Here is a 15822-nt window from a genome sequence, read left to right as displayed (position 1 = left end):
ATCCAATTAGCCCTGAGTAACTAGTGCTGGGTTTCAAGGATGGATTGAGCTCAAAGCTGACTCCCAAATCAAGTGTCTGATAAAAATTTCCCTGGGATGAAGACAGGGTTGTTGTAACTGTGCTTGATACTGTAAGGCACACATGTCAAACTCTGGCCCGCGGGCCAAATTTGGCCGGCGATATAATTATATTTGGCCCGCAAGATCATTTCAAAAATGTATTAGAGGTGGCCCGCCCTGCAGCGAGAGCCGATGCTGTTTTTTGGTAATGTCACCCCCACCATCCTCCCCCTTCATTGCACATCCTTCCCCATTGTAACACGAGAAATTGTAACACGAGAAGTCTGTCGATGTCATCAGCCGGCAAGCCGGTTGGAAGGCTCCCCGCACAACCAGTCACTTCTCCCACCTGTCGAGCGGTGCGGCGGATAGGCGAGCGCCTGTGATTTCCTGTCAGTGCGACGGGCATGGCAGGCTGCGCACGGCCCCCGGGCAGCGCGAGCCCCGCGCGACTGGCACCGGACGGCCCTTCCACAGCGCAAGCGCACTTCTCCCGGTCGCCACAGCCTTCAGCGCTTGCACCCGCGCGGACCCCAGGGACGGCTGGTTCGGCCCTGCACGTGAAGAGAGAGATGGTGGCTGTCCGCAAAGGCTGATCGGCAGCGCGCTGGGCCTGAGTGGGTGGGTAAGCAGGGCTGGGCAGAAGGTGTAGGTGAGGAGTAATGGGCAGGGGAAGTTATGGTGGTGCGAGGGGCAGTTAGAGGGAGGGATGAGTAGAAGGAGGGGTGGATAGGGAAGAGGTAAAAGGGGAGGGGCAGGGCGAGTAGGGGAGGGGTGATTAGAGGGTGAGATGGGTAGAGGGAGGAACAGGTTGAGGGGAGAGGCAGTAGAGGGGCGTGTATAGGATGGGGTGGGTAGAGGCAGAGCGAGTGGAGTGAGGGGTGAGTAGAGGTTGGGTAAAGGACTGGTCAGGTAGAGGGATGGTGGGTTGAGGGTGAATAGAGGCCTAGAGCCTGAGGAGTGAGCAGGAAATGCTGAGTCCTGATGCAGGCCAAAATGGACACAGCCTGTGAATGCTGACGACATCTCCACAGGGACCAAATAGGTTTCCCTCAGGTCAAGCAAAGGGTGAACTTGAGCTACCTACTCCTGACCTGTAACATTATCCTCCTAAAGTTATATCCTAAAGTTTAACATTACATATGTTGAAAGAAGAGAAAACATGCAGATGTTGTTGAAAAATTTCAGTAAATATTTAGTTCGGCCCTCGACTTAGTCCAAGTTTTTCATTTTGGCCCTCCGTGAATTTGAGTTTGACACCCCTGCTGTAAGGGATGTGAATAGGCAAGGTCTGGAGTCAGGTGCAGACCCAGAAGGTTTTTTTATTCACTCCTGGGATTTAACCAATGCAAGTTTTCTTGTCTACTTACTTGGACTTCCAGATTTACTGAATGTGATTCCCATTGTGATGGGACCTGAGGCCACTCTGTACACATAAGGACCAAAAAACTTTTGTTTCTTTTACAGGCAGGAATATCATGTCCCTTGATCAATCCTTCAATTTAAGCGATCTAACTTCCTTCAGTAACTGTCTTATGTGATATACCTGAACATGAGCTTTACCGTATAAGGAATGGAATGCAGACTACCTGCAGCCTACTGCTGACGGACTCCTGTCACATGGTAAGCCAATCATTCACAATCACAAACCCACATTCAGACTGGAGGGAATGACAGAGTTTGGAAGGGATTAAGGGTTACAGAAATGGGGAGAGTGTAGGGGCAGAAGTTGATTACAAAGTAAGAGAGGGGTATAGTGGCCAGAGGGTTACAGGAATAGGGAGAGGTTACAGACATGGGCTTGAGCAAGACCTTGGACCATGTTGAAAATAAGGAAGTCAATTTAAAAATTGCATATCTTTGCCTTCATATTCATGTCAGTTCTGCCCAGGCAAGGATTGAATGCTTATCTTAGTGGGCTGTGTACCCAGCAAGATTTGGTCCCTCAGGGGGTTGGGAACTTTGGTACTGTGTGATCATCTTGAATAAGTACAGTCAGCAGTCCAAGGGTTAAACCCTGCTCATTCTGCTGTCTTACAAACTCCCGAGACTTTGCCTTATTTGGTAATTAACCTGCAGAGACTGCTGAGCCGCACCTTAACTGTTAAAGGGACAGAGCAAGCTCAGCTGCCTGTGTGGGACATCTTCCTGTCACAGTGAATCATCAGTACAAGATTGCAGTTTCAACAGGATGTGGTGTCCACATTGTGCCATAGGTTTGATCATAAGCCCATTGAACCATTTGTCATAGCGTGTTCCAGGATGTGGGTGTCAATAACAGGGCCAGAATTCTGTGCCTGTCCCTGGTTACTCAAGAGAATGAGTTGAGCTGCTTTGTGGAACTGTTAGGAGTAGTGGCTCACCATGTTACTTCCATCTGCAGACTAATCCCTCACTCATGTCTGTCAGTTTCATGACTTAACAGATCAGCCATTATCATTTTGAATGCACTTATTTTCTTGTGTTCTTCTGCAGCCCTTCACCACCCCTCCCCCTTTCTTCTAGTGGAAGACCACCAATTCCCTTCCATGTTTTTTTGTCAACATTTCATCTCACCTAAAACTATCACCCAACTCTTTATCATCCTTCCCTTTCTTCTCCCCACACACCCCAATTTCTCAGTTATGACGGCAAAGTGTACTGATAATATTGATCAGTTGATAAATAGTTGAAGCAATGTCAGATGGAATTTAAACCCTTGATAAGAGATTATGCCCTTTGGCTCAGAAAAGGTAAATAATTTTTTGGATTTTAATTTTTAATTTAAACTTTCAGGCCCTTCCAGCCTATGAGCCCATGCCACACAAGTACCCTAATTTACCAACAACCCCCATATGTTTTGAAGGGTGAGAAGTACCCAGACGTTATCCTAGTCTTTTTTCCTATGGTAAGTTTAAACAGATACATAGATAGGAAAGATTTAGAGGGATATGGGCCAAATGCAGGCAAATGGGAGTGGCTTAGCAAGACAACTTGGTTGGCACGCACAAGTAGGTCCGAAAGACCTGTTTCTGTCTTGTAAACCTCCTTGATTAATGTGGGTAGGATATATATATATATATATATATATGTGTGTGTGTGTGGTTTCAAAGGAGTATTGAGAAGCAAGGGGATCTTGTGTATAAGTCCAAGGATTCCTGAAGATGGCAGTATAGGTAGATAAGGGAGTGAACAGGAAACGCATGATATTTAGCAAAAAATATTATGTGGAGGAGGAACTCAGCAGAATGCATTGCATCCATGGTAGAAATGGTCAGTTTATGTTTTGGATCTAGATCTTTTATCAAGGCCAAAGAGAAGTGGGGGGGGGGGGGGTGGTGCTGATATTACATGTATAGAGGAGGAAAGAAGCTGAATGGTGATACGATATAGGACAGAAGGTATGAGTAGTGGAGACACAGACAGAGAGTACTAGAAAACGATGGTGGTGGTAGTAGGAGATAGAGGGAGAGAAAAAAAAATACAGAAGTAGGTAAAGAAGAGTTGGAAACAGAGGGACCAGATGGGGGTGGGAGTTACCTAAAGTTGGAAAAATCAATGTTTTTGCCATTAGGTTAAAGGCCATGCAAGAGGATTATGGCTTGTTGTTCCACGAGTTTAAGTTTGGTCTCATCCAGATAGGAGTGGAGAGAGGAAGATGTGGCTGGTGGATGGATCGTGGAATTATCAGAGGGTAATGTGTTGGATGAAATGGCTGGAGGGGTGGAAAATGCCCAAAGTGATTCTGTCTTTGTTCTGCTGGGGTGAGGTGAGGAGTGGGTGGAAGCATGAGAAATGGTGGATATGAATATGGGGTATATCAGTGATGGTAAGGGGGAATCCGTTTATTAGAGAAAGAGGACATTTAATTTTTTAAAATTTAGACATACAGCATGCTAATAGGCCCTTTTGATCCACAAGCCCGTGCCTCCCAATTGACCTACAACCCCTGGTATGTTTTGGAAGGTGGGAGGAAAACAGAGCCCCCGAGGAAAACACACACAGACACGGGGAGAACGTACAACTCCTTACAGATAGTGCGTGATTCAAACCCCTGTCCCGATTGCTGGTGCCGTAACAACGTTGCGTTAACTGTTACGTTAACCATGCCATCTGAATTGCAAACATTTTGGAATGGAAGGAACAGATGTGGTGGAATGATAAATTGGAAAAAAGGGATTGTGTCTTTACAAGAGACAGGGTTGTATAATCAGGAAGCTGTGAGATTAGTGGGGTTGCATTATATGTGTGTGAATAGTTTGTCGTTGAGGTGGTAACAGAGAGGTCAAGTGAGAGAGGTGTAAAAATAGTCCAGGTAAATTTAAGGATCAGGTGGAAGTTGGCAGTGAGGTTAATACAGGATTTCTGCCTTCATTCGCTAGGGCATGGAATATGAGCAGCAAAGTTATGATGCAATTTGATAAAATGTTGGTTAGGCCACAGCTGAGGAACTGGGTACAATTCTGGTTGCCACACAGTAGGAAGGATAGGATTATAATGGAGAAAGTACGAGACTTTGGTCTGTAATGGAATTTGTCAGGAGTGTCCAAAAAGAATTCCTGACACAATATGTGGATCAGCCAACTGGAGAAGAGACCAAACTGGATTTAGTACTGGTTAATGAACCTGATCAGGTGATCCTCTCAGTGGGGGAGAATTTTGGTGATGGTGACCACATCTCCCCGAGCTTTATCATAGCTACGGATAAAGATAAAAGCAGACAAAATGGTAAAGTGTTTAATTAGGGGAAGGGATAATTGCGATGGGAAGGAAGTAGAAAGAGTAAATTGGGAACAGATGTTCTCAGGAGAAAGGACAGAGGTAATGTGGAGGATGGTCAAGAACCACTTGCGCGGTGTTCAGGATTGGTTTGTCCCACTGAGACAAGGAAAAGGTGGTAGGAAAAGGGAACCGTGATTGACAAAACCGGTAAGGCAACTAGTTAAAAGGAAGGAAGTATATGTAAGATTTAGGAAGCCAGAAACTGGAAGGGCTCTTGAGAATTATATAATAGCCAGGAAGGAATTTGGAGAGCTAGAAGTGGGCATGAGAAGCCCTTGGCAAGTAGGATTTTTAAAAACCCGAAGGCGTTTTACCTATGCTTAGGTAAAGAACAGAAGAATGTTGAGAATGAAGGTGGGGCCACTTAAGGATAAAGGAGGCAACATGTGCCTGGAGGTGGAGAAGTTTGGGAAGGTCCTAAATGAATACTTTGCTTCAGTATTCACCAGAGAAAAGGATCTTGGTCAGTGTTCTTACGTTAGTGATGTGCAAACTACTGGAGAGGATTCTTAAGGATAGAATCCATGAGCATTTGGAGAAGTTCAGTCTACTCAAGGATAATCAGCGTGGCTTTGTGAAGGGAAGGTCATTCCTCAAGAGCTTAATTGAGTCTTTTGAGGAAGTAACAAAAGAAATTGATGAGGGCAGGGTAGAAGATGTGATCCATATAGATTTTAGTAAGGGTTTTGACAAGGTCCCCTATAAGAGATTCTTGTCCAGAAAGTCATGAGGCATGGGACCCATGGAACCTTGGCTGTGTGAATAAAAAATTGACTTGTATGTAGAAAGCAGAGAGTAGTAGTGGAAAGAAAGTATTTTGACCGGAGGTCAGTGACTAATGGAGTGCAGCTAGAATCTATTCTGGGATCCCTGCTCTTTGTGATCTTTATAATCAGGTGTGGTCAACCTTTTAATTTTTAATTTAGACGTACAGCACGATAATAGGCCACTTCGGCCCACAAGTATGTACCGGGGATGTAGGTTAATTGGATGGCACGGACTCATGGTCAGAAATAGCTGTTACAATGCTGTGTGTCTAAAAATTAAAAGGTTGGCCACCCCTGAGTTAGATAAAGAGGCGGAAGGATGGGTCAGTAAGTTTGTGCATGATACAAATGTTGGAGGAGTTGTGGATGGAGCTGAAGGTTGTTGTAGGTTACAAAAGAATATGGATAGAATGTAGAGTTGGGTAGAAAAGTGGCAGATGGAGTTCAATCTGGTTAAGTGTGAAGGTAAGCATTTTGGAAGGGTTTGAAGGATGAGTACAGGGTTAATGGTTAGTTACTCAGGAGTGTGGATGAATAGAGGGACCTTGGGGTCCAAATCCATATATGCCTCAAGGTCACTGCACAGGTTGATAGGATTGTTAAGAAGGCTTATAGGATGTCAAGAGGACATGTTGCAACTCTACAAATCTCTGGTGAGACCATACTTGGATGGTCTCTTGATCAAGAGAGACTTGTTCAGTTCTGTTCACCTCATTTTAGGAAGGATGTGGAAGCTCTGGAGAAAGTGAAAAGGAGATTTACAAGGATGTTGCCTGGATTGGAAAATAAGTCTTACGAGGCAAGGTTAGCAGAGCTTGGACTTTTCTCTTTGGAGCGCTGAAGGATAAGGGGAGACTACAAGATTATGAGAATCATAGATAGGGTGGACATCCAGCGCCTTTTTCCCAGGGCAGGAATAACAAACATCGAGGACATCTGTACAAAATGAAGGGAGGAAAGTTTAGGGGAGACATCAGAGATCATTTTTTTACACAGAGATTTGTGGGTGCCTGGAATGCCTTGCCAGGGCTGGTAGTGGACACTGAAACATTAGGTGCATTTAAGGAACACTTAGACAGGCATATGGATGGAAGAAAAATAGAGGGTTACGGGGTGGGGTGGGTTTATTGTGTTTTTCTAAAGAATATATGGGTCACCATAACATAGAGCACCAAAAGGCCTGTTGTGTGCTGTAGTGTTCTATTTTCCAGGGTGAGATCAGAATAGAAGAAGCCTGTGTGCTGGACCATGTTGAGATTGATAAAGAGGAAATGCTGGATCTTCTTATAAACGTGAGGATTAATAAGTCCACGGAGTCGGACGAGATATTCCCCATGTTGCTCTGGGAAGGGAGGTAAGAGATTGCTGGGAGTTGGTGATGACCTTTATTTTCTCCTTGGCCACAGGGGAGGTGCCAAAAGATTGAAGATTGGCAAATATGCAGGGTCGGCACCAAGGAGGGGCATCCACAAGCATTTCGAACATGTTCGGGCATCCGGCAACCGAGGGTTTATGTCAAGCTTCTCAGGGGTTTCAGGTAATGTTCCATGCTTTTTTGAAATTTTTAGTAAATAAAACTGATGTACCATCAATAAAACTATCAGGCTTTTATTAACTAAAGATTGGAACAACCATCCACCTCATTGACTGATCGAAGCAAAGAGAAAGGAGGAGCATGCAAGGGGCTATGGGTAGGATCGCTCCAGCAGGCAACAGCCAATCATGGCATAACAGTGGTTTACCACATATTGTATGTGTTTATTGTAATGTAGTAACTCTATTTTACATTCTGATCCCTGCTGATTATGTTTCATTAGCTTGGTGTACCAGCATAATGTCGATAAAGTGTACCACATCACATTTGACAAGGTCCCCCAAGAGAGACTTGTTCAGAGAGTTATGAGGCAACGGATCTATGGAATCTTGGCTGTGTGAACACAATAAAACAATGCTGGAGAAACTCAGCAGGTCAAACAGTGTACTTTCTGTAGCAAAGATAATGTAAAATTGACTTGCCTGTAGAATGCACAGTAGTAGTGGACAGAAAATATTCTGCCTGGAGGTCAGTGACTATTGGAGTTTTGCAGGGGATCTGTTCTGGAAACTGTGCTCTTTGTGATTTTTATAAATAACCTGGACAAAGAATTAGAGGGATGGGACAGTAAGTTTGTCGATGCTTCTAAGGTTGGAGGTTTTGAGGATAATATTGAAGGCTATCATAAGTTAAAACAGGATATAGACAGGCAGCAGAGTTGGCCAGAAAAGTGACAAATGGAGTTCAATTCCAATGAGAGTGAGTTGCTGTATTTTGGTAGGTCAAACTTGAAGGTAGAGTACATAGTTAATGGTAGGATACTTAACAATGTGGAAAAACAGGGAAACCTTGGGCTCCAAATCCATAGATCTCTTAAGATCACCATGCTGGTGGATAGGACAGTTAAGAAGGCCTATGGTATGTTGGGATCCATTAAAAGGGGGATTGAATTAAAAGTCACGAGGTATTGTTGCTGCTCTACAAATCTCTCATGAGACCATACTTAGAATATTGTGTTCAATTCTGGCCACCTCATTTCTGGAAGGATGTGGAAACAATGGAGAGAGTGCAGAGGAGATTACCAGTAGGTTGCCTGGATTGGAAAATGTCTTATGAGGCAAGGATAGCAGAGCTAGGGCTTTTATCTTTGGACCAAAGCGGGATGAGAGGTGACTTAAATAGAGGTCTACAAGATTATGAGAGGCATAGATAAGGAAGACACCATCTTTTTCACAGGGTGGGAGTAGCTGTCATGTTTGCGTACTTACCTTCGTTGGAAGTGGTGTCGGACACCACTGATGACGTAAGTGATGCAATGCCTGAGGTAATAGCACGCATGTGCGGGCGTGTTAAGTATATGGGTGATGAATCTCCGATGCAGGAGGAGAGTGAGAGTGTCAGGATCACCCATGTGGTAGTGAGCCAATAAGAAGCTCAAGAGTTTGGCTGGGTGACGTTTCGGGAGTTGAAGAAGGGAGTGAAACATGATAGGTTGCAGATGCTGGAATTGTAGTATAAACACCGAAATGATGAGGAACTCATCTGGTCTTTTCACCATCTATAGGAGACAAAGATATGTTGGTCGACGTTTCGGGCGTGAGCCCGTCTTCAAGGAAAATTCAGAAAAGGCAGAAGCAGGAGATCTCAGAACGTCTCAGAATTCAAAGAACGGGGGAGGAATCCAGACCAACAAAAGGTGTTAATTGGAATGTGATGATCATGTCTGTGTGAAAGGAGACAGGGAGAGGAGAGACGGTGGGGGAAGTGGGGGATGGGGTTTTAACGAAAGTCAGAGAAGTTTATATTAATGCCATCCGGTTGGAGGGGCCCAGTCAGAAGATGTTCCTCGAGTGGTCTCGGTCTGGCAGTACATGAGACCATGGACAGACATGTCGGAAAGGAAATGGGTGATGACTGGGAGATCCACACTATTGCGGCGGATAGAACCAAGGTGATCAACAAACATGTCTAGTGAATAAGAAAAGAAAGTCTTTTTCATGGAGTGTTGAAAGAAATGAGTGAGTATATTCTTTATTTGCTTGTAAGTTGAGGGAAATCAATGTCATTACAAGTGGTGACCCCGAGAGTTCACAGTACCTTCTAATTTAAAATGAATAGTGACGAGGAGAAGCCCCTTCCAGGAGTATTTGAGGAGGTTAAAATAAAGATCCCGCCCACCAGCATGGTTCACAATCTCAAAGCGCATTTCTTTGCCCTCAATGTGATAAGTCAGAAGATGAAGTACAGTTTACTTGTGGAGGATCTTCCAGAGTAGATTGCCTGTGAAGTGGAGGATGTCTTAGTGGATCTGAATGGTAATCTCCCATAAGACATGCTTAAAGAGGCTAATCTGCAGCATACTCAGCCATCTAGGAAGACTTGTATTGTCCAATTATGACCTGATTACAGCCTAGGCTAGGGGTTCCCAAAGTGGTTGATATCAACCCCCAGGGGTCGATGGGACTATCCAGGGGGTCAATAAATGCCAGGGGGTCGAAATGAGGTTGATAACACTGGGAGGGGGGGGGGGGAGGCTTACCTCCCATGAATCTTTGTGCACCACCATCACGTTCCCCTCTCCAAGTACTTTCAGCATTGCTGTCACATTTTCCCCCTCATCATGCATGTGCCAGCCAGTATTCGTGCATGTGCACGAGAAGAAACCTGCCCACGCACGGCCTGTGGATCCCAGGACCCTGCAATTAACAGGCAAGTACCCTTTCTGCCCCTTAATTTGTTTTCCATTTGGGGGTGTAGGAACTAGATCCTCAAATGGAGGACAAAGTAATGCCCAGTTCAAGGTGGCAGATGTCTGACCATCCAGTCCCCCAGTCCAACGCAACTCCCCCCCAACCCCACGATGTCCAGTGTCGGAATTTCATGCCTGGGGCTCGACGTGGGACCATGTAGTCCCTTAAGGGGTCGACTGTCTAAAACGTTTGGGGATCCCTGGCCTAGGTGATAGGCAACTATCACAGATGTTGAGGAGGTGGCACAGGCTAGCTTGAACAGACCCTGTTAAAGGCTATTTTCAGAAACAGAGGTTCCTTAGATGTTTACCTCGTCATGTTCAAGAGCCTTTGGTGAGTGTCTTTTGAATGTCCACCCTTGATTGTTAGCGGCCTCGTTATGTCCATGACCTCTGCATGGAAAATAGAAGGATTGTCTTCTTCCCCAAGTCAACAGGAGCAAATGGAACTGGAACAACTGCTCACTGATGAATTACTGCTTACTGCTTGCAAAGAAGTCGGTGTACCTCGCCACCATGAAGTTCAACCCATTTGTAATGCCTTCCCGGAGGCAGAACCGAAAGAGACATTTCAATGCTCCACCTTACGTCTGCAGGAAAATCATGAAATCATGTCCTCGCTGCTATCTAAGGAGTTGAGTCAAAAATACAATAGAACCATAGAACGTTACATCACAGAAAACAGACCATTTGGCCCCTTTAGTCTGTCCCAACCATTATTTTGCTAGTCCCATTGACCTGCTCCCATTCCACAATCCTCCAGATCTCTCCCATCCATGTATCTATTCAATTTATTATTAAAACTCAAGATCAAGTCCACATTCACCACATCAGATGGCAGCTCATTCCACACTCCCACCATTCTCAGAATGAAGAAATTTTCTCCGAAACCTTTCACCTCAAATCTATGACTTTTTATCTTCCCAAATCTGTGGGAAAAGCCTTCTTTGCATTACCTCTCATAATCTTTTTGAATATTTTATTTTGATTTTTGTAAACTCACAAACTTCAATAAACAATTCAATTTTTCCAACATTTATATGTATCTTTCTTTGGCTTGGCTTCGCGGACGAAGATTTATGGAGGGGGTAAATGTCCACGTCAGCTGCAGGCTCGTTTGTGGCTGACAAGTCCAATGCGGGACAGGCAGACACGGTTGCAGCGGTTGCAGGGGAAAATTGGTGGGTTGGGGTTGGGTGTTGGCTTTTTCCTCCTTTGTCTTTTGTCAGTGAGGTGGGCTCTGCGGTCTTCTTCAAAGGAGGTTGCTGCCCGCCGAACTGTGAGGCGCCAAGATGCACGGTTTGAGGCGATATCAGCCCACTGGCGGTGGTCAATGTGGCAGGCACCAAGAGATTTCTTTAGGCAGTCCTTGTACCTCTTCTTTGGTGCACCTCTGTCACGGTGGCCAGTGGAGAGCTCGCCATATAACACGATCTTGGGAAGGCGATGGTCCTCCATTCTGGAGACGTGACCTACCCAGCACAGTTGGATCTTCAGCAGCGTGGATTCGATGCTGTCGGCCTCTGCCATCTCGAGTACTTCGATGTTAGGGATGAAGTTGCTCCAATGAATGTTGAGGATGGAGCGGAGACAACGCTGGTGGAAGCGTTCTAGGAGCCGTAGGTGATGCCGGTAGAGGACCCATGATTCAGAGCCGAACAGGAGTGTGGGTATGACAACAGCTCTTTATACACTTATCTTTGTGAGGTTTTTCAGTTGGTTGTTTTTCCAGACTCTTTTGTGTAGTCTTCCAAAGGCGCTATTTGCCTTGGCGAGTCTGTTGTCTATCTCGTTGTCAATCCTTGCAACTGATGAAATGGTGCAGCCGAGATAGGTAAACTGGTTGACCGTTTTGAGTTTTGTGTGCCCGATGGAGATGTGGGGGGGCTGGTAGTCATGGTGGGGAGCTGGCTGATGGAGGACCTCCGTTTTCTTCAGGCTGACTTCCAGGCCAAACATTTTGGCAGTTTCCGCAAAACGGGACGTCAAGCGCTGAAGAGCTGGCTCTGAATGGGCAACTAAAACGGCATCGTCTGCAAAGAGTAGTTCACGGACAAGTTGCTCTTGTGTCTTGGTGTGAGCTTGCAGGCGCCTCAGATTGAAGAGACTGCCATCCGTGCGGTACCAGATGTAAACAGCGTCTTCATTTTTGAGGTCTTTCATGGCTTGGTTCAGCATCATGCTGAAGAAGATTGAAAAGAGGGTTGGTGCGAGAACGCAGCCTTGCTTCATGCCATTGTTAATGGAGAAGGGTTCAGAGAGCTCATTGCTGTATCTGACCCGACCTTGTTGGTTTTCGTGCAGTTGGATGACCATGTTGAGGAACTTTTGGGGGCATCCGATGCGCTCTAGTACTTGCCAAAGCCCTTTCCTGCTCACGGTGTCAAAGGCTTTGGTGAGGTCAACAAAGTTGATGTAGAGTCCTTTGTTTTGTTCTCTGCACTTTTCTTGGAGCTGTCTGAGGGCAAAGACCATGGGAGTAGTTCCTCTTTTTGCGCGAAAGCCGCACTGTGATTCTGGGAGAATATTCTCGGCGACACTAGGTATTATTCTATTTAGGAGAATCCTAGCGAAGATTTTGCCTGCAATGGAGAGCAGCGTGATTCCCCTGTAGTTTGAACAGTCTGATTTCTCGCCTTTGTTTATGTACAGGGTGATGATGATGGCATCACGAAGGTCCTGAGGCAGTTTTCCTTGGTCCCAACAAAGCTTGAAAAACTCATGCAGTTTGACATGCAGAGTTTTGCCGCCAGCCTTCCAGACCTCTGGGGGGATTCCATCCATACCTGCTGCTTTGCCACTTTTCAGTTGTTCAATTACCTTATATGTCTCTTCCCGGGTGAGGACCTCATCCAGCTCTAGCCTTAGGGGCTGCTGAGGGAGCTGGAGCAGGGCGGAATCTTGGACTGAGCGGTTGGCACTGAAAAGAGATTGGAAGTGTTCTGACCATCGGTTGAGGATGGAGATCTTGTCGCTGAGGAGGACTTTGCCGTCTGAGCTGCGCAGCGGGCTTTGGACTTGGGGTGAGGGGCCGTATACAGCCTTTAGAGCCTCGTAAAAACCCCTGAAGTCACCAATGTCCGCGCTGAGCTGGGTTCGTTTGGCGAGGCTAGTCCACCACTCATTTTGGATCTCCTGGAGTTTGCACTGAAGATGGCTGCATGCGCGACGGAAGTCTTGTTTCTTCTCTGGCCAGGACGGCTTTGTAAGGTGAGCCTGGTGGGCAGCTTGCTTCTTTGCCAGCAGCTCCTGGATTTCCTGGCTGTTTTCGTCGAACCAGTCCTTGTTTTTCCTGGTGGAGAAGCCCAGTACCTCTTCAGTGGATTGCAGTATGGTAGTCTTCAGCTGATCTCAGAGGGTTTCAGGGGACGAGTCCATGAGGCGGATTGCATCCTCGAGCTTTGCTTTGAGGTTTGCCTGGAAGTTTCCTCTCACTTCGTCTGACTGCAGGTTTCCAACATTGAACCTCTTTCTGGGGGCTTTACTGTTCCTGGGCTTTGGCTTGAAGTGAAGGTTGAGCTTGCAGCGAACCAGCCGGTGGTCAGTGTGGCATTCCGCGCTGGGCATGACCCTGGTGTGGAGCACATCTCGTTTGTCACTTTCTCGCACCAGGATGTACTCCAGGAGGTGCCAGTGTTTGGATCGGGGATGCATCCAGGTGGTCTTCAGGCTGTCCCTCTGCTGAAAAAGGGTGTTTGTAATGACAAGCCGCTGTTCTGCGCAGAGCTCCAACAGGAGGCGCCCATTGTCGTTGCACTTGCCGACGCCATGCTTGCCCAGGATTCCTGGCCAGGTTTCTGAGTCTTTGCCGACGCGAGCGTTGAAGTCGCCAAGGATGACAACCTTGTCGGCTGTTGGGGTGCGTTGGATGAGGTTGCGCAGGTCAGTGTAGAACTTGTCCTTTTCTGCTGGTTCCGCCTGGAGGGTTGGAGCATAGACACTGATGAGGGTGATGCAACACTTGTTTTGAAGGGGGAATCGCATGGACGTGATTCGGTCTGAGTGGCCTGTCGGAAGGTTTTCGAGTTTGGAGGCAATGAAGTTCTTGACCATGAAGCCTACACCAGATAGGCGTCGTTCATCCGAAGGCTTGCCAGACCAGTAGAGTGTGTAGCCCGCGCCGCGTTCTTGGAGGCTGCCTACATCTGCCAGGCGGACTTCACTGAGAGCGGCTATGTCGATGTCAAGTCTGAGGAGTTCATGTGCAATGAGGGCAGACCGACGTTCAGGTCGGTGGCTGTCAGCCTTGTCTAGCATGGTTCTGATGTTCCAGCATGCTAGCTTGAGTTTGTGAGCATCTTTTGAGGGGGAGGACGTGGAGGGGGAGGACGTGGAGGGGGAGGACGTGGAGGAGGAGGACATGGAGGGGGAGGTCGTGGAGGGGGAGAACGTGGAGGGGGAGGACGTGGAGGGGGAGGACGTGGATCTGTCCTCGGGCCTGCGCAAAGGAGCTTTTAGGTGGAGTGCAGTGCGCGCAGTACTGGCCCCACCCTTTACACCCATGGTTCGTGTGCCGTGGCCAAACAAGCTGGGACGTGGCAGCGAGGTCTTTGGGTCGTAGGTTTTATATCGGAGTGGCCTTCTCCTATGCAGGTTTCTTACCCGGGCTGGAGGGGCCTGCCTCCCCTCCTAGGTCGGACCATACTGCCCGGACCGGGGCCGAGGCCGCCGCTGCTTTCCCTGTGCCCGGACTGGGGCCGCCGCCTCCTACTTTCTGCCCGGACCGGGGCCTCCGCCTGCCTCACTCGACCGAGGCCGGGGCTGCTGCCTCCCACAGTCTGTATTTATCCCTTCCCCCTCCCCACCCCCATCCCACACAGAGCTGAAAATAGAGTCAATTAATTTATACTGATACAAATACCAGTGGGGCCAATGACCCCTACAGAAACCTAGGAAGAAGAAGAACCTAAGAATAATAATGACTAAATAAAAAAGATAAAAACTGAAAAGAAAGAAGCTCAAAATAAAACCAAAACTACTGAAAAGAAAACACGTTGTCTGTGGCATTTCCCATTTCGTTAGTCACACTCATTTCCCTTCTGGGGATGGATTTTTAGTGTTCCTATTTTTGAGGAGGGAGACCTAATCTACCTGAGTGCCAATATATTTCAGCTAAGGTCATCACATTCTAACGAATGTGTCATGCTTCTTCCTTAGGCTGTATGTGATTTTCTCCAGGGGAATGCAACTCTACATTTCAATATTCCATCATGTGGCATTTAATTGGAAGTTGGACTTCCATGAAAACTGTATACACTTCCTGACTATCACCAAAGTGACCTTCACAAATGAAATTTGATATTTGGCCAGTCTAAACTGCACTTCCCCAATATCTCCCAGAAGGTACAACTCTGAATCCTGTGGAAATTCCACTTTCATCATTTGTTTTAGAATGTCCCCCAGGTCTTCCCAGAAAGATCTTACATAGCCAGGTGGAGTGGACAAAAGTTCCAACCTCCACACCAGCACATTTCTGAAATTTCTGGCTTTGATTTGTGTAATTTTTGTGGTGTGAGGTACAGCTTATGCAAGAAATTATATTGCACCAACATGTATTTGGCGTTGATGACTCCAGTCATGTTGTCCAGACACAGGTCTTGCCCACTCTTCATTCATTGTTGTGCCTAAGTCTAATTCCTATCTCTCCCTCGACCTGTGTAAGCCTGGCTTCGGGCCCTCACTTTGGAATATGTACACCTTTGAGATAAATTAACACACATTTTTCTGTCGAATTAGAATCTTCATGTTACTACATTTAGATACGGTCATAGATAGTCCCAATTTTTCCCTTAAGATCTTATTTGCAGAGAGCAGAAGAATGTTCTGTTAGACAAATCATATTTGTTCTTCAACTGTTCAAATTACATAAGCTGCCCTGGTTTATAACAATCCTCGATACGCGTGTTCCCCTTCTGGCACCAGGTGTCCAGGATTTTATACCCAGAGTCAAG

General features: G+C 46.6%; 1 protein-coding gene across 2 annotated transcripts; it reads left to right on the top strand.

Annotated features, from left to right (window-relative positions):
- Window positions 1–373: 373 nt before the first annotated feature.
- Window positions 374–13990, top strand: LOC138755879 (uncharacterized). Of its 2 annotated transcripts, XM_069922626.1 has the most exons (5): window positions 374–681; window positions 1528–1683; window positions 6995–7125; window positions 8687–8818; window positions 10302–13990. In XM_069922626.1, exons 2-5 carry the CDS (start codon window positions 1639–1641, stop codon window positions 10597–10599), a joined length of 606 nt encoding a protein of 201 aa, XP_069778727.1. In that variant the 5' UTR covers window positions 374–681; window positions 1528–1638; the 3' UTR covers window positions 10600–13990. The 2 variants fall into 2 exon arrangements, with proteins under 2 accessions (XP_069778727.1, XP_069778728.1); XM_069922627.1 differs by lacking the exons at window positions 374–681; window positions 1528–1683 and adding an exon at window positions 3266–3312.
- Window positions 13991–15822: the final 1832 nt, after the last annotated feature.

This window comes from Narcine bancroftii, chromosome 2 (genome assembly GCF_036971445.1).
Source record: "Narcine bancroftii isolate sNarBan1 chromosome 2, sNarBan1.hap1, whole genome shotgun sequence".
Classification (NCBI taxonomy): Eukaryota; Metazoa; Chordata; class Chondrichthyes; order Torpediniformes; family Narcinidae; genus Narcine; species Narcine bancroftii.
This window is presented reverse-complemented; position numbering and strand designations above follow the sequence as displayed.

Coding starts and splice junctions, on each gene's coding strand:
- LOC138755879 (XM_069922626.1), top strand. CDS start 1,639: ATGCAGACTACCTGCAGCCTACTGCTGACGGACTCCTGTCACATG. Junction 7,126..8,686: donor AAGCTTCTCAGGGGTTTCAG/GTAATGTTCCAT, acceptor CACCATCTATAG/GAGACAAAGATATGTTGGTC. Junction 8,819..10,301: donor GGAATCCAGACCAACAAAAG/GTGTTAATTGGA, acceptor TTCTTCCCCAAG/TCAACAGGAGCAAATGGAAC.